Below are 23,044 nucleotides of genomic sequence, written 5' to 3' on the forward strand. Positions count from 1 at the left end.
AAAGTATAAACAATTTCACTTAGCCATAATCGAAAACCTGAGGACCTTTTGCCAGAAATTGAGTTCCCTAGTCACTACAGCAGAAGCTGGGAGATCTACAAAACGGGATGCAAAAGAGTCGCAGTTCCCATACAGTATAACCCAGCTGTCCTGGAGCCAGTGACCCTCGAAGCTGGGCTCTCCAGAAGATGACCAGCCAAAGGGCAGGGACACACAGGCTCTCTACCTGAGGAGATCTGCTCCGCTCAAGGCCGGCCGGAGCCGTTTGCCGCCGAGCATTGCTCCTGCCCAACTGCTCCTGCACCCACCCCCCCCCTCTCAGCCAGAAATAAGTCCGGACCCTGTGTCCCTACCTGCCCCGCCAGCCTCCCGCCGCCCCAGGGGTCTCCCGGGCGGCTCAGGCGCCAGGGCCTCGCTCCAATTAGCTACCGGTGGGAGCACCCGCCCTTCCTCCGCCACTTAAAGCGCGGCGGGCCCTCCACGAAGCACATCCTCACGCGGAGGGCAGCCGTTGTGGTGGCAGCGGTTGGTGTAGCAGCGCCTTCCCGGCGGTTTGTGGGTTTTTTGGGGTTTTTTTTTTTGTGGCTTTTTTTTTTCCCCTCCTGTATTTTTCGTCACAGTAAATTTAGAGCAGCTTTGCTTTGCATTTGACCCCCGTCGTTGCTGGAGCAGCCGGCTCTCCCGCAGAGCTACTCCGGCCCGCTTGAGGCTTCCTCAGGTGGCACAGCCCGCGGGGTGCGGATCCGAGCCGAGTCAAGGGAGTGCGGCGGCGGCACCATGCCTGCCACCTTCTCCGGGCGCTGCCTGGTGTGCCTGCTGCTGCTGCTCTGCACCAGCCTCTCGGGCGGGAACCCTGCAGGTAAATGTCAACTCTCGCCGGGCCGGGTCCCCTCCGCCCTCCGTGTCGGGAGGGCCGCAGCGAGGCGGACCGATGCACCGCCTCGGAGCAAAGGTCTTCCTTGGCTCTGCAGCCTCCCCCCGGCTCTCGGGGGACGTAGCGCTGCCCCGGCACGGTAGCTGTCTTTCGGCCTTGCCTGGGGGAGCGGCTGAGACGTTTCTTAGCGGCCCCGACCCTTCCTGGTGCCCCTGTCTCCCTCAGGGGATCGGGGTTCTCGTGGGACAGCGGCGATCCGCTCTCGCTGTCCCCCAGCACCGAAGCGGTGGACGGCCGCAGGTGGGCAGAGCCGTATCGGCGATCAGCCGTTCCATAGCCTCAGCACCCTCTCCCTCACTTACGAAAGGGTTTATTGGCTCACGGGTGCAGAATTGGGAAGGTGTGGTGGTGTGTCTTGTTTCCGTCCTGTCCTTACTGAGTAAAGCGTTTAAATGAAGAAAAAAAACCCGGCAAAACAGACCCTACAGATCGATAGATCACATTGCTAAGGTTTCCCTGTACCTAATGGATTATCCCAAGGAATACCCTTGGGATTTGTTCTTGCGTTTTTAAATATAGCATTTAAAATCCATGAAGAAAGAGGGACTTGAGCGTTCTGGGCCCCTTTCCTCCTTTAGAGGCTTTCAGCAGTTCAGGAGCAGGTCAGTTCTTTCTCAGGAAATATGATCTTATTTCTAAAACTAGTGGATTTTTGTTATTTTTTCTTGTTTCTGAGGCATTGCAGATTAGTAGAAAAGTATTATAGCAGGAATTACCAGATTGCTGGTGTTTGCTGTGCAGGGTGAGATTGTTGGACTGGGTCTTGGCATGGCCAAGAGTTCTGTCTTGTGTATGTGAGCATATACTTACTTGTATGTGAACATCAATGCTGTGATTTGAATTCACTGTGGTTTAGCTGCACTTTCTGTGTGTGAAATACAAGTGCCTCTGGTGCACTTCCTAGTATCGAGAAGACGAGTAGTGCTCCTTAGGTGATTGAAGCCTCTCTAAAATTTCTAGTAGTTTAACATGGTGTGAAAGGAAACATACTTTGTACTTGTCAAGTCTTGTTTGAAATGGGTATACAAGTATCCACACAGACAAAAATCTACTTTGCAGTTTTTAAGTGTTCTTTAAAATACATGTGTATTTATGTACACACAGAACTTAGAATCCTTTCTAGCAGTTTACTTAATTGAGTTTTTTAAGTACAAGTGGTCTTATATTTGTAGGAATGTGTGAGTCAGCATGTGGCTAATTACCATATGATAGTTACTTTTGATAGCTGTTAATACCAAAACCCATGCCTGATGGTGGTTGAAGCAGTTTTAAGTTAATGTAAAGCCACTGGTGAAATGAAAGCCTCTCACGGGAAGAAACAAAATAAACAAGTGAATCGAACAGCAAAACCTTTGTGTTTCCAAAAACTGAGCAAATCTACTATCTTCCTGGAGTGTGGGATATCATATGGTTTAGAGCTGACATCAGAAATAAGCCACTAGCTTTAGAACTTTTCATCTGTATAGAGTGAAGGTGTTGTTTTCCAGACTAATATTAAATGTTTTTACAGCTGTATGAACTAGATAGGGAGGCATCATACTGTGACTTCTGTGATGATTTAAGTGAAAAATGGTAGTTTACTGTCATTGGTTATTAACTAAATGTGTATGAATCTAGTTGAGCACAGGAACTCAGTACCCAGCTGCAGCAAAGGGAAGTTCATGTCACCTGAAGGGAGAAAAACTTAAAACTGTTTTCTAGTGAAGTCCAGAAACTGTGTTTGTTTTGGAGATGTGAGGGTGCTTCATCCAAAAGAAATGCTTGCAGTAAAAGTAAGCAGAGGCAGCACTTGCACACAAGGGCAGAGTTGCAGAAAGGTGAATTGCATGGTCTGCAGGCTGGTCAGGTCGATGCTCCAAAAGCCCTATTAGATTTTTATTTTGAGATAATATCTTGAGGAAAATCTTTATTTTTATATTCTTATCTTAGTCATGTAACTGTTTAGTTACAGGTTTTGGAAAAATCTAAACTATTGCTTTTATTTTACATTGAGCTAAGGGTAATTTCTAACCAAGTGTCAGAACACTGTTCAGAGCTTGCTGCTTTGTTTGGGTTAACCGTTGTGGTTGTCTTAATTTAGTTGCAGCAAGTGCTGCCAGATTGATTTAGGACAAACAGTCCTACCACATCTCATCTCTCACTTTCTGCTCCTGGAGAATTCAAGGAGCTAATGAGTATAGAACACACCTCATTCCTTAGAGACTTTGCTTCCATGTTGGGTTTTTCTGGTTTGACCTGAGGGAGCAGCTTTTATCAGGGTATTTGAGAGGCCTTAATGTTGATTCTCTGATGTCTCTGGGGCATGAGGAGGTTCTGGTGGCTGGTTTTGGGTGCTACTGAATGCATGTGATCTTAAAAAGTATATGATTGATATTAAATTAAACAGTAAAAAAAAGATATTAAATTAAACCAAATTGTATTTCAGCCATTTCTTACTCAGCTGCTTTTCTGGCTGAAAGACAGCAAGTAGATTAAGCCTGAAATTATTCTGGTAATAGTAAGCATGCTACATTCATATTTTTTTGCCCCAAAATACCAACTGCCATATGAAGCAGAAGTAGTGTAGAAAACTAAATTCATTAAATCATACTATATCCTATTCCTTGCTGCATGAAAATCAAGGAAATGAGACCTCTAGCTAAACACTATTGCTTAAATCTTGTGCAAAACTACTGTAGGCTAAGGCATGCAGCCATGGCTCAGCAGTTTGAGAAGTTACTCCATACAACTTGCTTACATCATTGCCTGGCTGGATGACACTAATGGTGCAGTGTTGGCCCATCTTGATCTCCAGTGCTATTCAGTGAGCATATATGAGAGGAAGAGAGTTGGGCAATGATATCTCTGTTCTGTGTAGTTTGACATGTGGACAGGTAAGGTGAAAGATACATAAGCAGGGGTGACAAAAATAATACTACTTGACTTCTTTCATTTGCTACATGAATTAAGGAGGAAAGACAAGTTGAAAACCCTGTTAATATGCAAACCACACTGCGGGTTATCTGCCTTCATTGCAGAGAGATAACAGAGCTTCTGTACAGCTTGGCACTGGCACTTTCTAAATTTATCATCTTTGGTGATATTAATTAATGTGGAAGTGATCCATGACCTAGAACACCTCAAGATGCTGCAGATACAAAAATTCGTGGAGGTCTTTCTTCAGTTGTGCTATGAATATCAGAAAAATTATAGCTCTCCCTGCTCAGTACCTCTATCAGGCAAATAATAAGGCTCAGTCTTTTTACTCTCTGGCTCATAAACCAGCACATCTTCAGAGCAGGTCTTTTAAGTTCTTTTCTTACCAGAAGGACTGGGAGGGAACAGCTGGCTATGGGACCAGTGGACTGATAAAAAAGTGGGCTGCTGTTAGGAACCACTAATTCTCAATTCTTCTAATATCTTCTGACTACTGTGTTTTACTCCTGGTCCAAAGTGGTTAAGTATGAAGTATGGGCAAATTGAGACAGCAGATAGTGTAAGCCAGCCATGGCTGTGATGGAGTAACTGTGTGCTGGAGGTGCCAGTGGAGAATCTATAGGTTATCTGTGCCCATTGGTGCTGAAATGAGGTAGGAGTGTTAGTAATGTTCATTTGTAGGAAATGGCACAGTGCTGGCTTCTGCATTGACTTCCGCAGTGCCTCTTCTGCAGAAGGCATGTGGTTCTCAAGTCTGAATGCACTTAAACTGTGATGCAGCTTTTTACTGTTCACTTAAGAGTTCAACTGGATCCTTGTGGGTCCCTTCCAATTCAGAATATCTTGTGATTTTGTGATCTATGTGTGTTTGTTGCTGTCTTGGATGTCCAGAAGAAGTCATGATCCCAATTCCACCCCCCTGCCAAGACTTACAAATGCACAATACATGTCTTTTCCTTGTGTGGCTGAATCACTTTCCCCTGATACTCTAGTGCTATGGCCCTAGAATATGTCCTGGAATACCTTTTTCAGTGAAGATAGTACAAAATAAACACTAGCTCTGTCACCCCAAGGTGAAAATAAAGGAATGAGGATGCACTTCCATTCTTCTAAAACATCTAGAGATCTTGATTTTCTTAAAAAGAGTGACACAACTACTAACTAAGTCCTTTGCCTGTTCTTTGCTGATCTTTTTCCAGTCAAGAACACAAAGCAGACTAGAGGTTTAAATGGTTCTTGTAAAAACTGTATTATAGAAGGAGGATCAGATTTGCAGTGGTACTGAGGAATATTGGAAATAATTGTTAGTATGAGATGCTGAAGTTAGTGTTTGATATAGATGTTTTTTCTCTTCTTTTCTGTGGTGCTTGTGGAGCCAAAGGAGGTATGTTCATTGCATGTTCATCACACTAGATTTGTAAAGTTGTAATGAAGACCATACTCTATTGGAAAATCTGCTAATCTGTATTAAAAGTAATTGGCCAATGTCAGTGGCATAAGTGGTGTTTTTAGCCTATGAACAAAAAGGATGTGAGTACAGCTTAAAAAGTTGCTGGAACATTCGGAGGAGTGACTTTGCCTGCCTGTAAGGTAACTGCAAGAAAATAACTCTCTACAGAAATTAGAGATCAAATAAATATTGCCCCCATTCTTTAATCTTCTCTTGCCTAAAGTGAGCTGAACAACTAACAAAACCCAATTCTTTTGATTTTTTTAATGTGTATGTTCAGAACTTGGGGAAGAAATGGGGGAGAAAGGCTGAGGTGAGGACATGCTGCTGGGATTATTTTCCTGAAGTAGCTTTTTCTAACTCAAAGTTTCTTTAAACTTTTTCTGGTGTTTTGTTTCATTTCTTTTAGATCCAGCTATGACAACACAAGATTCCAATCAGACTCAGGTGATTTCTGTGACTAAGATGCAAACTGGACATGAATTACCTGGTAATTGTTTTATTTCAGTACACATAAAACTATAGACCTTTTTCCTGTTGATATTTGTTTATTATTCAGAATCAACATTTTCACACTTAAGTCTCTTGAAATAAGATTGTGACTTTTTGGAAGAAACAGAGGTAGATACAGCACCTAGGTCTTTTAAAGCCACTGCAAGAGCTTGAGTGTTGTCAAGTATCTCCAGAACTGGAAAAAGCTATGCAGCTACCAGTTTTGTGACCTGTTGCCCTTAGGCATGTATGCCTTAAAAACAGCCAGTGACCCTGGAGTTTGGGCAGTGCCCAGCTAGTGCCACTGCAGGGAGGTTGTGTTCTAGCCTTAGGTTTTTAATGTGGGAGCTCCTTATGCCTGTATATTAGTGAAAGGTATAAAAAATGCCCTTGCATCACTGTGCCTGCTAGCTTCATCTTTCTTAATTATGGCTGTCTGTTGTCCCTTATACCTTAATTGTATTTTTAACAAGGAGCTGAGAATAAGTTCCAGGCAGGACAGGAAACCAATGATTATTGGTTCTACTTCTTTCTCCATAAAGATCAGAGAATCAGAATTCCAACACTGTCCCAACGCTCATGTCAATTAGTGCGAGTCAAACATGAGCTAAGTTATATTCCTTTGTGAACTCAATCAATTTCTGTCAAGTTAGTTCACCTACAAGTTGGGGTTTTTTATGAGATAACATCTGGTGTTCATCTTCAGAGCTTTTAGCACAATGTGAGAACTAGGAGTGCAATAGCTTATGGATTCAAAAGCTCTCAACATACATGAAATATAAAAAATGTTTCATATAGTATGACCTCATCTGAATATTTTCATTTGATACGTGAATTGAGGAAGAGAGTCAGTGTGAAAATCCTGTTTGTTGCAAGACACTTTAAAGGCTGTCCGGTTTTTTTCTGGCTGGATCTACCATATGAACTAGCACTGGTACCTTCAATCCTTGCAAGGGATTTCAGTGAAAAAGCAGGGGATGCCTGTATTGGACTTACATAAACTCAGCTGATCTGTGACAGCCCTGGCATGCTGTCTTAGTGCTTGTGCACACAGACAAGCTAAGATCTGCAAGACCTTTTCAACCTTGATATTATTTCCTGGGTAAACACTTGGACTAGTTTACTTCTTCATGGGACAGAGATCAAGGCTTGTTGTGTTCTTGTGTAGAGCCAACAGGACTATTGTCTACTGCTAAAGACAGCTTTGATTTCTCTGCTTGAAAGGCTATTTTGTACTATCGGTTAAGACTGACAACAACCTACTGTCAACAACACCAAATGAAATAGACTGAAGTTCTGTTCTTCCGTACCAAACACCTTAATATACAGGTTTATTTTCACTTAAACTGATTGAAGCTTGAGGGAAGGTATGAAAATTAAGGTGGAATGAGCCAGGAGAAGAAGGGTGATTGCCAGTGGCACAGAATTCCTTGTGCTGTGAGCTTGAGAGGATGTTTTCTGAAACTGGCCAACAACTTGAAAAGGCAGGTGTACCTCTGCTTATACCTTTAGATGCAAACCCACTAGCAGGGACCGCCTTCAGCACTGACAGATTCTCTCAGAAGTATGCATTTATTATCTTTATCTGAGAGTTGAGTATTTTATTCAAGGGAAGAAAAGGAGTAGGCTTTCAGAGATGCTATTTCTACTTCACAGTGGTCACTTTGGCCACCCAAATGCATCTCTCGGTGGGCAGGCTAAAAGTGTAGCCCAGTTCCTCTATCTTCTCAATTGTCATTTGGAATCTTTACAATCCACGAACAGCAGGTGTAATCAAGCCCCTTTCCTTCTACAAAAACCAGAATAATTTTTTCTTACAATGCTGTGTGACTAGGCAGAATCAGTTTCTAATTACTGTTTATGTATTTCTGCAATGCATTGTAAAATATTTGACAATAAAATTACTTCCAACCATGTAAAAGCATGTGTGGCATAAAACATTTAGTGTATCTTTTGGGGTGGTGGTGAAATCTATTTCTTTCTTTTCATCACCTTGTTTAAAAGGTTATTGTAGCTGGGCTACATCTGTTAGAGCTGTAGCTTATTAATTTTCTTTCTTTCTGTGTTCTTGAAATGCATGAGAACAAGTGATGGGAACAGACTGTGCTTGGAGTTGTTTTATCAAGCTTTGTAGAGCTTTATAAAAGATCTCATACTCTCTGAAGGGTGTGTGATCCACAGCCTCACCAAAAAGGAAGTTTGGTGACCATACACCTTGTAAATGTAGCTTTTCCTGAAAAAAGGAGAATAATATTTTTAGATCAGCCATATGTTGGTTAATATTGGTATCCTTTCTTTGTAGAAGGGCATTGTTTGCTATATATCAGAAGTTTTGAGAAGCAGTGACAGTCTTTGACCATTTTGTAGTTGACCACAAGGTGTTCTTGCCTCTGAATTCATTAAAGCAGCACTTAGATTAGATTGCCTACCTCGGACTTCCCATCTGTGTTGTTAGATTGTTGTAGCTTTGGGAACGGCAGCATTCTGTTGTTTTGGGCTTTTTTTTTTTTTGGGGTGTGTTTTGTTGGTTGGTTGGCTTGAATTTTTTAAAATTTGTCTAAAGCTTATTAATTTCTCAAGAATTATTTAAACATAGTATGTACACTATAGGTGACTTTTTGAGGAAAGCTGTAAAAGAGCAATGACGTTTTAGATACTGACATTCACAACTGCAACATTACTATAAAGATGGAAACATTTATCTAAAAGTGTAATTGCTGTAACAGCAACCCCACAACCCTGCTGCTTTAAGATTATAGCTGCTAAGACAGGTTTATAAAAGAATCACCACAGTAGTCAGCACTTGGCAAGCTCTACTTTCTCCTTTCAAGACTATTATAACTAATAATTACCAAACCATATTGTATGATTGTGTCATTATATATATATTATTTATATAGGATAACTTTGTTTCCACCCAAACCTTGTTATGTTCAGATGCTGCCACACAAGAGCTCAAGCCAGGAGGCAAGCAGAGCGCTGATGGTACAGTGTATGAGATAGTCCTACCTGGTGAGTGTGTTACTTTTTGTCTTAAGTAATTAATTGTCTTCCAATTAATTTGTATTGAATGTGAGTGCACACAAACTTTCATACAAGTTGTAGAAGCATCTAGAATGGCAAGTTCTTGATGAAGTGAAGATGTTCACAGCAAGCACGTGATGAGCCCAGTGAAAGGTAAGAACATTTATGTTATTATTAACTTCTCTGTTCTGATAATAACTATTTTGCAGTGGAGAAATAGATTTCTAGATTAAAACTGAAAGTAAAACTAATTCGTCACTCCTCCTCCAAATCAATTAAAACAGTAGTTTTCTTGCCCTAGTGAATCCCCTTGGAGAGACCAGGTGAACTAGAGTACTTGCTGAACAGCAGCTGTTAGCTTAGCAACATTGAAGGAGTTGAAGTGTGGAGAACAGCAAAAATAAACCTGTTCCTAAAGTACATATGAAGTTCCCAGTTGCCAAACAATAGTCTAGAATTAATTTCTTGGATAGATGAAGAAACTGATCTAACTGAAGTATCTCTGGAAGATTTGCAAGTACTGGTGTGATGTTTTAAGGATGTGATTTTGCATTTATGCTGCATTTTCTTCTAGCAGGAAACTTAAAGTACTGGTATCTGCCCTCTTAGTACAGGGATGCCCCAGACATCAGTCTTGCTGTTGTTTAGTTTTCAACATCATTTGTTTTTGTTTCATTCATTCACGTTTTAAAATAATTTCGTAAAGGACAGATACTGTTTTCAGCTTTTGTAACTAGTCTGACTGTGAAACTTCTGCTGCTGCGGAACCAGTTCCAGTTGTAAAATTACAATCATAAACAGCCTCAACAAGCTGAGTTATACTTGGCTCATATTTATTCAGCCTAATTGCCCTAAATAATGAATTTCAGTGAGTGATGTTGCTCTGCAATGGAAGACTAAGGTGTTGCATTTCTAAGTTGATCTCCAGTTTGACAGATTTTAATTATTTTGGCTGGGACTTTCAGTTCTTCAGGTTGTACATGCCAGATCCAGTAAAGTTCACTTACTCTGGATCTGGTGCTATCACTCCAGTGAGACTTGGCTGCTGCATAGGTATGACTTTCATTACTAGGTCATTATGTACCTTAAAACTGTACCTTAAAGCTTCATTTTCTCTTGGAAGGAATGTGAGCTGTGCAATGCAACTATAGTTTTTTGACCACCAAATACTACAGGATATGTCTAGAATTGAAGTGAGGCATGCATAAATTTTCCTGGAGTATTTAGATGATGAACCACACTTCTATCCAGAAGGCATGAGTGAAAAGGCCAGTTATGGAATAAAATGTCTAATGGGTAAAACTAATGGGTAAAGTACTAATGGGTAAAACATCCAAAGTGTTTTTTTTTTTTTAGACGGCTGTTTTTATTTATCAGAGAAGATATATCCTGTTGATATCTACTTTTTAGATGTGCTTATTTTATGCTTATGAACCTATACTCATAAAAAGCAAAAAACTGACAGGTTTTTCTACTGTAATATTTTCCTATTTTCCTACTGTGATTCTGCTGACTTGCCAGGAAGGCAAAGGTGGCCCTAAATGGGTTTGAAGATGATTTGGTGTCAGCTTGAGTAACTGTAGGCATGAAATGCCTGAGCCAACTATGTTAAGGTTGCAGATTTTATCAGTAGGTTCCCTAGCAATAGGATATACCTGTGATCTCACAGTATCATAAAATCTGCAACTGGCTAAGATCCAAATAGTTACAGATACTTATGTCTTACTCTCTTTAATATTAATATAAATTTCTATATTCATATTAGGTACTTAATATTTTTGGTTTGGATTAAATAATGTAAAAGCTTAAGTCTGTCTCCTAAGTCTGTCTTGCTCTCAGTGAAATGAGTATTTATGCTTCTATATTAGAGCCCTCTAGGAAGTTTACCTACAAATTGGAAGTGTGTTATTTTGTAAAGGTAAATGTATTTTAACTCAGTTATTACTTGAGTGAAGAGTGCTGTAAACTTTGATTTTGCAGGGGCATTTTTGCCTTGGAGAGAATAAAGAGCACTTTTGTCCACCTGTAATCCTGTATATGCAAATGCAGTCTCTGAAGTTCCTTCGCTGAGAATGAGGAAATACATTTTTCCATTAAATGTTTTTAAACTTCTTTACAGGTCCATCTGAAAAAAGTATTTCTTTGGCCAGTCCAGGTAAAGTTGAACTTGTATGCAAATTAGATGAGAATTCCAATTTGAAAAATCCTCAAGTGACTTGGAAAAAGGGAAGTGAAACAATCAGTCACACCACTAAAACTCAGAACAGCTGGGCCATCCAGTAAGTAGTTCTTTACATTGTGATTTGCAGATTTTAATGAGTTACCATCTTATAAACAGTGCCCAGTACTAGTAAGGTGTATATTAGAAAAGGGGAAAATGCAGAGAATAATCAACATACTGAAGCTCTCAGAAAGGAGAAAGATTGCAGGTATCTCAAGCCTGGAAGATGAGCTCCTGGTTTTCTTCTAATGCACATAAAAAACCGTTGTTTTTTTTTTTTTTTTTTTAAGAACATAGAATAATGAAGCAGTTCCTTAAAGTCTAGTAAGTCTGTTCAGTAGGTGAAATAATAATCAGTCTAAGATTAAAATATTCTAGCAATTTCTCTTTCCACTCCCTCATTTTCCGCATGCTGTTTTCCACCTCATTGCTGCTTTGCAAGAGTCTGGAAGGCATCAATGGTCAATTTTTCTCCTTCAAAGGTAACAAAAGGTAGAAGGGAGATTTCCAGTAAAGATATTTTGAAGGTTTTCTTAAGTAACTTAGATCTCTGCAGAAACTAAAAAATATGTTGTAAAAGCCTTTCTATAATCAATACAATTTATTGTTCTTTAGAATTAGGCCAATTACACATTTTAATTGATTAGTCTCCATTTGATTTCTGTATAGCTTTAGGAGCAGTAATACTTAGAAAAAATTTCTATTAGTTATCTATTGTTATATATTCTCTATATCTGTTATTATCTATTTATTTCTGTTTCTGTTCTTTTTCTGTAGAAAATATGATGGGAATATAACCGTCACTTTCTTAATAATCCATATACACAGGCACATAAATCTTTTTCAAAGTGATAGTAAAATGTATAGGTTACCAGTGGAGAAGATGCTGGACTTCATTAGATGAAAGCTCTTTAAAACTATTTATTTATTTATCTATTTATTTATTTATTTATTTTGTGTTGAAAAGCTTACTTAAATGGTTTTTTTCTTCCTGAAGTCCTATTCTTAGTTGACATGGTAAACCCGTGTCTGACTCAGTAATCTGTAGATAATGCTGCTTAAAGATGCCCTTCTGTTAGCATGAAGGGTGAAAATGTTGTTTATGATCCAAAGTGTGCTTGTGCTCTTCTGTTTTCTTAAAAACATTACACGTTTCTGTATTGCACTAAACCTGAATCCTAGTGTCTCCTCAGTGGTCGTATCTTCTCTACTCCATTACTAATTCTTACTGTTCTCTCTAGAATGCTAATTAGCAGTCACTTGTAGTGGAACAAAAAGAAAATACAAAACAACCCCAAATTTGTCATTGTGTTTTGGGTTTTTTTTTTATTTTTAAGAGTGACCGTCTCAGGGAGCAGCGAGCTGGGAAGTTACACTTGTTTTCTGAAGGCTGAAAAAGAAATCAGTGCAACGTTTCACTTGAACGGTAATTTAATTGATTTGTAATTTTTTTAAATTTTTGTTTCATCTGACTACCTCAAAGCTGTAATAATATTCTTTCTGGAGAATATGGAAAATTGCAACATCATTTGCTAAGTAATGCCTAATACAGTCAGGCTAAGTGAGAATAACTATCGAAGTAATTTCTGTAGCATGGATTGAAGAATTTTGAGCCAAAACCTAAAAGCCTTTAAAAAAAACTTTAATAACCAAAAGAGCATACAAGTCTGTTTTTTACCCTTCTTGACTAACTGGTTTCCCCTTTCCTCTCCAGATATGAATACACTTCACTTTCTGGGGCATGAGATTACAGGATGGTGTCTCAGATAAATTTCTTCAGAAAGCAGAGCCAATAATTTGAAATTTGAGTCTGAGGCTAGGTGTCAAAAGTGAAGTAGTGATTGGTAAACTGGGGCAGGATTTTTAAAATTTTATTTGAATTTCTGAAACACTACATTATTGCTTTAGTGCTTCTTTTATTGTGTAATACTATAAGAACAGTACTTAGATGAACAGTTAGTGTACTTAATTGGGCAATATGAGTGCCCTTTCTTCTGTTTTGTTTTCTTCTCCAGTAATGTTACCCTGGAAGTAGCAGGTGAAATTCAGATGCATGGAAAATATGTGGAAATGATAATACAAGCTGCTGAGCTGATGAATATCTCTAATGGGAGTTAATCCTTTCTCTACTCTTACCATCCAAATTTTGCTAAGAGCAAGGCAAGCATCTGTAAAGGTGGATATAGAGACATTTTCCCTAAACACAGGCTCTGAGAAAACCTAACTATTCAAATTATTACCTAACCTTAGCTAAATTAAGCAGTGGGGCTCCCTAATTCTTAAGCTGCAAGCTGCCTTTGCTCAGTTGGATATCCAGTTAGAGGACTTGAGGAAACTCACATGGGTTCAAATATCAAACACTGATACCTGCTTTCAGACCTTCAGCCGGGAGAGACTAGATTGCAGTGCTGAATAAAGACAAAGTTGTGGTTCATTCAGGGCTTTTAATCTCTAAAAAATTACGTATTTTTCTTGTCAGCATGTGGGTAAGGTTTAGTCAAATAGCTAACCAAGTCAGTGTAGATGGAAAAAAGTCCAAGGAGAATGTTTTACAGATTTTATTTTTTTTTAAGTACACGATAATTATTACAGTAAGGGCAGCAATGAGTCAATAGGAAAGTCATCTTTTCTAGAATAGTGCATAGGCCTGGTTGATTTATTATAAGAAGTCCAGAGAATTGCTGCCTGATGGTTGAATGCTTCCACTTCTGATGCCATAAAAAGTACTGGCTGTGTATGAGTTTTAAGATTAGGGCAAGAGTGAAGGAAATGAGAAAGAGAAGTCCTTGAATCTTCCAGTCAATAATGCAGGGAGAACAATTTTGAAACTGAAAGATGAGTGATGTGTTAGTATAAACTCAGTGGCTTAAGTCATTGCTGCTGTAACTAACTGCAATATCTTTTCCACAGGGCAGCTCGAGATTATTGCATATGTTACCTCTCCTCTCCTTCCCTCCTGATTCCTGGCCTGGCATAACCCCTCAGATTTTGAGGAGTTATGTTTTTACTTAGGTTTGCAGAAAACAATGAGATATTTACCGGAAGTTCAAGTTAATAAACAGAGAGGACATTAGGGGGTGTTACAAAATATAGTGAAGTACTGCTAGCTTCTAAAAGGCTAGAATAGGTTAATTTCTTTGCCCTTTGTTGGGGATCCTTAAGCAGCAGTTATGGGCACCGTGAAATAGCTCTGGTTTTTAACTGTGTGGAATCCAACTGGTGTAAATGTTTGTTTCTTCAAAAGTTGGCTTTGTGTGTGCAGCAGAAGTGTTTTGTAACCAAATTTGGTGTGATCCACTTGCAAAAATACCTGTCATGAGACTTGCATGCATTCAGGGATTAGCTGTTACAGAGTCAGATCCCAGAACTTGAAATGGATATTCTTATCCTTAATCCTGGTTAACATGGTCACATATGTTGCTGTCATGCTTATAGCTGACCTTTTTCACTCACCAGTGTGGCTAAATCTCTTTGACTGCACATAAGCTTGTTGTGATAGGTATACAGGTTTTTTTTTATTCTAACCTGCTTGTGTGTCTTCTACTCTAAATTGCAAGGGAGACTGCAGCAGTAATTAAGGTCATCCCTTTTAATGGCAGCAGAGAAGATACACTGCCAGTACTGTTTAAAATTATAGTGTTTAATGATAAAAATATACACATTGAGAGAACTTCACTAGTAAAGAGTCATGAGGTATGGTTCAGCAAATTCTGAGACTGAAAACAGTGATCTCATTAACAAATTGGTTTCATAGACACTTCTGTATAGGAAACATAAGTTTGAATACACATGAGAAGCAGACTTCTTTGGGAAAAGATAATTCGTGCTCACCAGTCCAGAAGGGGTGAGGACCAGAAAAAGTTTGTATCAAATTGTTCATTATAACTGCTGAAAGCAAATACTTGGCCTGTTTATTCATTTATAGTGTGATAAATAAATTCTGAAGTATATACTGGGTCTGTACTTAAAAAGTAGAGCAAAAAAAACTTGAAGTAAAATTACAAATGAGTGGATCTGTGGAAGGTGTTGGTAAACATCCTAATAAAGAGGGAAAGGAAGCAGAAATACATATTTCAGCATAATGCATTTGCTAAGCTCTAATGGTATCTGTAGGATAATCTTAATATTCAAAAAGCCTTTCTGGGCACATGCTTTTGGAAGTTTGTGAGGCACAAGCAGTGATAATGGCTAGGACAAGTAGCTCTAAAGTTAGACTGATGTCTTGTTTCTTGTTGACTATATTCTGTCCTCAGCAAGGTTGGACCAAAAGTCCTTTTGGCATGAACCCAAAAGTCATTGCTTCAGCTCAGAAAATGTTTAACTACAAATCTCTATCAATCTGCAGTTTTTTCTCAGTTACAGAAACATTTTCTGTATGTACAACTTGTCAGATACTATTATGTAGTCGCACTGTGGCTGAAATAGATTTCTAGCAGTTTCTGCAGATAGAGTGAAATTGCAGGGAAATTATGTTTTTTGCATGTAGCTTGCAGCTGCCAAGGAAGGGAAAGAGGAGAATTCAAGAGTAGAAATCAGTCTGATTTTTTTTCACTTGACGTTTTTATTAATTGTCAACTTTCAAGATCACACAGCAACTGAAAACAGGATTCCTCTTGTCTTCTGCATGGATGATATATCTGAAATAGCTGCCCAAATATCTTCTTGTGTCATAGATGATAGAATCATGAGGGCTTTAAGTAGAAAAAGTGAATGGAGTACTATAAATGAATACCTAAATATTCTTTGTAACTCTAATGAACACCTGTATCTCTCACATGATGATTTTTTTTTTCTTCTTGTTCTTAGTACCACCCGTTGATGGAAGAGAAAAACCCATGATCGTTTATATAGGAGATATAGCTGTAATGGTTTGTAAAACTGAGCATAATCCCAAGGCTTGGAGCTGGTATATGACCAATGGAACTGAGCTGGTAAGATATCCCTCTGTTGAGCAAGCAAAACAGTGTGACAAAAAAAAAGTACAGATACTTTGTGCTTCACTGCAAGCTCTGTAAATTCCATTTCCATTAGCTTTAGGAGAAATCATTATGGAAATGGGAAAAAAAATCTGTAATATTTACAAGTATTCATTGTTACAGGGATGTAGTTTTTTGATCTGGTTTGTATTTTTCTTTTCCAAAAAGGCCTTGCCACACTCCCAAATAAGGCGAGTCTTGAGAGACTTGTTTTTACTGTATTTTTACTAGTTATACTACTCAAATCTTGAGTAAAAAAATAATCTTACAGCAGGACATGCTTTAACATTTAAGATATTTTAGGACCCTTTACTTCTTCCAGGTACAAGAAATTCTATTTCTTAGCCTTATGACCTATCTAGAAAGCACAGCTTCCTAAAACACTTTCTTTTAGCCCTCTTCTGAGGCCAGCACAGAGAGAAGGTAAAGAGATCTGTCTCCTTTATATGTCTGGAGACTAGCACTGACTTTAAGAGTATATCTCCCAGTGAAGGAGAGCTCCTTCTTCCTGCAAGTACTTGTTTTGTGCTGTGGTGAAACCCATGCATTAGATCTGGCAGCCAAGGATGCCTATGTCATTGGAGAGTCAATAGAGCCAAAGGTGCCTTTTATCTTGTCTTAAATAAACTAAAGCAGGTCAGACAGCTTGCCCACTGAAACTTTGTATTTTCTTCCAATGAGTTCAGAAGGAATTAAAGTGTCCAGCTAAAATAAACCCTTCCCTTTAGTGTGGGGTAATCGTGCTTCATGAATGCCTTTTGTTCCTAACTCATTGTATGTCTTTATAAAGAACTGAATGTTGATGATGCTGTTTTAATAATGTAATGAGGAGATATTTAATCAGACTGCAATGTATTTTTTTTTTTAGGTTTCCATTGATAAAATTTTGCCTAAGGACAAGTATGACATTACGATCCCATCTGCCAGTAAAAGCCGTTTGGAGGTACACAGGCTCACCACGGCAGATACTGGTGTATATTGGTGTGAAGCTGCTTTTGATTTAGCGGGCAGTAAAGCGAGGTTTGACGTTAAAGTTCTGTCCATCGCAGAACCTCTCAAACCCTTTATAGCAGTTGTGGCTGAAGTTGCTATTCTTGTAACTACTATTGCCCTCTATGAGGTGTATTCGAAAAGGAAAGCAAAAGGTAAGTTTTGGTGGGGGTTTTTGGTTGGTCAGTTTGGGCTTTTTGAATTAATTTCTAGCTTTCTGTTGAAATTACAGCCAAAGGTAGAAAAGTAAGACTTATAGTGCAGCATATATGAAGTTGAGTCATTTTCACATCTGTATTTCTGAAAATTCTTTCATCTAAAAAACTGCAATGAAAAGAGCTTTCACTAAGCAATACTTATCCATAACAGTTTTGATAGTCCTGGGGTATTTTTTCTCTTACAATACAAGAGAATTTTGAGGCTATACTTTGGGAGAATGCTTAGGAATGGAAGCAATTCTTGGTAGCCTTGATGGCAGAAGTTTCTTTAAAGACATTTAATAAGAAGGAGAAATGCATGTGTCTAATAATACAGACATAAATGCATGTTATCTATATTTTGAAATACAGAAATGTATAAACCTACATATATAAAAAAGATTATTTGTAATAAAATCAGACTAATAAAACCTTATCAAAATATGCTTTTTCACCACTTTGGAGGTAAATCCCTTAAATAGATAAATAAGGTAATTTGAAATAAATATTTAAGAAAACTAACAAAAAAATAACATCTCGTTCTGATTAAACAATTACTAAAAGTACTAAACAAGAAGTTTTCTAATATTTATTAAATGGATACTTCTATATAGTACTTCTTTTGTTCTGCAGGAGGTGAAAAAGAGTTTGACCAAATTGAGCAACTGTAAGCAAAAAAGTTCCTATACTGCAGTTCAGTATTTCTTCTTACGTGTATTTGTATTGTACAAAATTATACCTTGTTGTTGATCTCATTGGTAAGGGGATGGTGGTCAATGTGAAAGAACAGTTTATTCTTTTCCTTAAGAATTACTAATTCCAGAGTGATCAGAATACTTATTTTCTACCTGGAACTTGATTTAGAATTTTTTTTTGTGGTGCTGCTTTTTTGTTTGTTTGTTTTGTGTTGTTTTTGGATTTTTGTTGCTTCTTTTTGTGAGAGCACCATGTGTCCTCATTATAAGCTCATTCTAGAAGATAAGTTCATGGAAATAATTTCCAGGTGAAAGTGTATCAGAAGTGGCTCTGGGTTTTTTTGGTTTGGCAATTTGTGGCTTTTTTTTTTTTTTTTTCCCAAAGTGTATTTGTTCATGTTAGTATACATTTCTCTACTTTGCATGTGGCCAAAGCCCTAACTCTCATATCTAAGCCTGCAGTTGCTGGGGTCTTGGGAGCTGGCATGGTTGGCTGTTTTAGGGGCTAATTCCAATCTCTCAGGATATTTCACACTGTGGTGGTAGCTTGGGCTTCCTGGGCTGCACTGCTGTAACCAAAGCAGCCAGGTGTAGGCACTTCTGTTGTTGTTCTGCAGTTCCGGGGTCTGTGCTCCCATGCTGGCTCCCCTGTCCTTAGGATCATATATTTCTTCAGGCTTGCTTGCTTGCTTAAGTATGCTATACTTGTCTCTCTGCCTGTTCCCTGAAGCCTGGGTCCCTTATCTAACCTGTTTACCTCTTAAGAAAGGAAAGTTGCCTAACACTTCATTTTAGATGTGTTCAGTCTACTCTAGTTTTTGTCATTGTGATCCCTTTTCTCCTACTGTGTTTGTCTCCCCTTTTTCTTCTGACCCCTTCTTTCATCTCTTTCCTGCTTTGATTTTTTTTTTTTCCCTGCAATGATATTTGTTTTCCTGTTTGTATTCACTTTCTCATTCCTTTTTTGAGTGCTGAAAATATATTTTGGTGCTTATCCACTTATCTGAACACACTTAAAACTCTAATTAAATTACAGTATAAAGTGGGAATATGTCTTGGGAATATAGTATTATATTATACTGCTGAATGTTTGGGGATATGTCTTAAGTTGAAAATTGAATAATTGTCTTTATTGCACAGCCTGCTTCGCATAAATATGCTGAAAATACTAGGATGGTAGGATGGTAACACAGAATAGTTCACTAAAATAATGTTTTTGTCAATGTGGGATGTGGTTTGGTACAGCTGCTTAATATTGTGTAATTCTTAGATAAACACATATGAGGAAAATTTATTTAACTATGTACTTCCCTGACTCAAGAACTGAAAGTTATTTCAACTATGGCTGTTCAGAAGATAGTTTTGTGTACCAGAGTGACTCCAAAGGAACACGTCTGGTCTGTTATGTCAGGGGATGACTAATACAGCTGTATTTGGTTGATGAGACTATAATTAAATGTCACATCCAGCAATGTATTTAAGTGGGAGCCTAGTGAATCACAAACTTTTTTTAAGTAAGAGAACTTTTAATTCAAGTCTCTTCTGTGATGCACAGCATAATAGCTAGTTGCAGTTATTCCAGAAGGAGACTGGGAATGATTGTGCTGTCTTACTGTTCAGTTTTGGAATTTACCCTTTTTTTTCTTGTAGTAAATCAGAAGACAACGTAGCTGAGAAAGGTACGTAGTTCTATGCAGAGAGGGAAGGTTCCTTTAAAGGTAAGTAAGAGATGAGAGACCAGAGTTTACTTTTTTCTTGAGCAGCCTAATACTAAGGACAAAGAAGTCTGCTTTGCCTTCCCAGTCCTTTTTTTAAATGTGGGAGCAGCATAGTAATTAAATCATTGCTTAGGTAAAGTAAGATACAGTTGAATAAGAAATCAAGTCCAAATCATTTTAACTAAATTGTGTTGTCATTGTCATTGCAATTTACTAGTTCTGTTAACCCATGCAGTCTTTAAAGTGGGTGCAGGTTAACCTGCTTGACCTGGTCATGAATGCCAGGGTAGGTGCTGAAATGCATGAGGTACTCTTTTCAGCTGTTTTTTGGGTGTCAAGTGAGTTTATGAAGAAAGGATCCTCTGTAATAGCACATGGGAAATATGAAAGTTCTGGAGAGATATAGAAGAGTCTGGGAAAGAAGACTAGGCTTAATAGATAGTGATTGAAAGGACTAGTTGTAGAATAAGGAACCTGTGAGTTGTTGTGCAGCTACAACCTGTTTTTGTAGAATAAGGAACCAGCCTGTGAGTACATTGCATCATGCACGCTGGAAAAACTCTCATTGCTGGTGGCAGGCACAACCCTGGGATGGGATCAGCCGTGAGCATGGCAGTAAATAAAACAGGGACAAGTATGATTGGGGTGCTTGAAAATCAAAGTTTAATAAAGCAAAAAATAAAAGGCCTGCTAACGATAAATGCACAACAAAAACATAAGCTGTATGCTGTAGGGAGCTACTCTGGAACACCATAAAAATGAGGCAAGCAAAAATATAGAGGGTAGGGAACCAATGAATAAGAGAAAAAGAAACAATACCTTATATAGAACCCAAGACTAACCAATCAGAAAGCAAGGTTAATAACATAACCTTATATGAAATAACTTAATCTGCATAATTGCTCCCATCATTCCTTTCTTCTCACCCTAAATTGAGGGAAATTCCCAGAGCCTCTGAGGTACCCTTCCAGGGCATGGCCCTGATAGGCTCACAGGCCTCTAATGTGTAGTGCTGCCATGAAAGCTATATAATGAATTTCCTGATTCTCTGCCCTCTTCACAGTCTGATTATAGGCTGTTTCTACTTACGCCATCTGGAAATGCTTATCTGTCAATTGAGGACCAGTCCTATACTCACTTGTTTCTCCTCTGCATTTGGCACCTTAACCTCTGATCTGTAGATGAGAGGTGTGAATGACTTTGCATTCATGTGGCTGCTGGTTCATCCTCACCACAAGCCATCTACCCAAGTAAAGATTGTTGCCTTACCAAAGAACAGAAAAAAACGTGTCAGGTAGAGTTCACACAAAGAGAGTAACAACTCAGAAAATGATCCAGAACAAATACTTTCCAAGATTATATGGTCTCTGTTCCTTTTAGGTTTAATCCCAGCTGGCAGCTCAGCTCCATGCAGCCACTTGCTTTTATTACTTTCTGGTGGGATGGGGGGAGAGAATCTGATAAATAAAAATGGCTGAGCTTAGGGGCTTAGATGCAGACAGCTTGACAGAAGAAAACAAAAGCTGAACACAGGAACAAAGGAAAGACTTCATTCACTCTTTCTTATGGGCAGGCTGGTGTTCAGGAAAGAAGAGCTTTCCCATCTCCAGGAAAGAAGAGCTTTATCATGTTCGAACATGAGTAATAGCTGCTTGGGTTAATCAGGAAAGCAAGGGCTGTGACTCTGAATGTGTATCCCTTCCCCACTTCTCTTTCCCCCAGCTTTACCTGCTGAGTGTGATGCCCTGGGGGATGGAGAATCCCTGTGATCAGCTGGGGACGGGTGCTCTGGCTGTGTCACTTCCCAACTCCTTGTATTCTCCCAGCCTCCTTGCTGGCGAGGGAGAGGACAAGCGCTTCTGAGCAATACTTAAAACATAACTGTGCTATCAGCGCTGTTTCCAGGACAAATCCAAACCTAGCCCTACACCATGTATAAAAAAAATTACTCCAGTCAAAACCAGCACACAAGGATTTCTCTTATGTTGGAATTTGAGGGTCCATTCTTAAAAAGTTCTTTTGACACATAGCATTGAATCAACAAATAAGGATTCTTCTCTGAGAATCCTCTGTTTTGTCTTCATAGAGTGTCAAAAGTTTTAATGTCTCACCATGATAAATTCCAGTTGCTCTCTATAACTCCCTGAAAATAGGTTGTAGCAAGGTGGGGATGAGTCTCTTTGTTCTAGTGACAAGTGGTGGTACAGGAGGAAATATCAAGTTCTATCAGGGAAGGTTTAGTTTGGATATTAGGAAAGCTTTATTCACTGACAGGGTGGTCAGGCATGGGAACAGGTTGCCCAGGGAAGTGATGGAGTCCTCAACCCTGGGCACGCTCAGAAGGTGTGTGGATATGGCACTGAGGGTTATGGTTTTCTGCTAAATATGGTGGCGCTGAGTTAATGGTTAGACTTGATGTCATAAAGGTCTTTTATAATCTAAGCAATTCTATTAAACCATTGAAAAAAAATTGATTATTGATTAGAATGAAATTTTCAAATAATATGCAAAAATACTAAGCAGCAAAATAACAGAATTCATATTATAATGAAATGTGTTTATTCTTTTTTATTACAGGAGATTTAAGCCAATAGAAGTGGCAATAATCTCAAAGCTACAGAGGATATATGCAGCTGCTTAAACATTCAATATGTTTTGAAGTAAAATCCTTTACGTTTGCGAAACAAGGTTTTTAAAATAGCTTTGAAACTACTCATTTTATACCAATGATAATATGAAATATTGTATTTAGATGTTTATTTGTAGCATTTTACTATTAGCAGGGTGTTTTTTATGTGATTAGGCTTGCTGTTCGTTTATGATTTATCTGTTTGATTTTTACCTCCCAAACTGGAACTAGTGTAAAAAATGGTTAATATAGAGTGGGCAGATTGTCTGAGTGTTATACAACTGGATATGTACAATCAAAAAAGTATTTCCACCAAAGAAAATGCCTTTTACTAGCTGATGAAGCAAATGTGATGCAGCTGTTTTTACCAAAGAAATGGCTAAAGGGTAATCTTTATCAAGACTTAAATGAAATATTGAGAGAGTTGTGATTTACTCAGAATAGTAAAATGTTTTCAGTCTAACTTGTCTTAGCTTCATTTCTAGTTCTACTGTATTGTAGTCTTCAAAAGGCTAAGCATTTAAATGCCATACAGCTCAGATATTTCAGAGTTGATGGAAGAAGTATTGGGGATACAGTAACTTTTCAGACTAAAACTGCAATAATTCCTTATGCTTGAAAAAATTACTGCACTCTCTGGGGCTGCAAAACCAGTTTGGTTATTATAATTTATGTGGAGTGCTGAATCTTCAGGAATACACCTATACATGCTTCCAATCATACACTGTCTAGTTGGTACTTCTGCTTCTTTCAGCATGCTGTTGTTTCTAAAACTCCTTGCAAAGCACAGAGTGGGTCTTGA

The 23,044-nt window shown here is 38.6% G+C and overlaps 1 protein-coding gene across 1 annotated transcript; it reads left to right on the top strand.

Annotated features, from left to right (window-relative positions):
* The first annotated feature begins 5,717 nt into the window (after positions 1 to 5,717).
* Positions 5,718 to 21,382, top strand: EMB (embigin). The gene is made up of 9 exons (XM_050987372.1): positions 5,718 to 5,790; positions 8,730 to 8,804; positions 10,936 to 11,095; positions 12,375 to 12,463; positions 15,844 to 15,968; positions 16,882 to 17,158; positions 17,834 to 17,867; positions 19,546 to 19,574; positions 21,336 to 21,382. The coding sequence occupies exons 1-9, from the start codon at positions 5,718 to 5,720 to the stop codon at positions 21,380 to 21,382; spliced, it is 909 nt and encodes a 302-aa protein (XP_050843329.1).
* Positions 21,383 to 23,044: the final 1,662 nt, after the last annotated feature.

Source organism: Serinus canaria, chromosome Z (genome assembly GCF_022539315.1).
Source record: "Serinus canaria isolate serCan28SL12 chromosome Z, serCan2020, whole genome shotgun sequence".
Taxonomy (NCBI): domain Eukaryota; kingdom Metazoa; phylum Chordata; class Aves; order Passeriformes; family Fringillidae; genus Serinus; species Serinus canaria.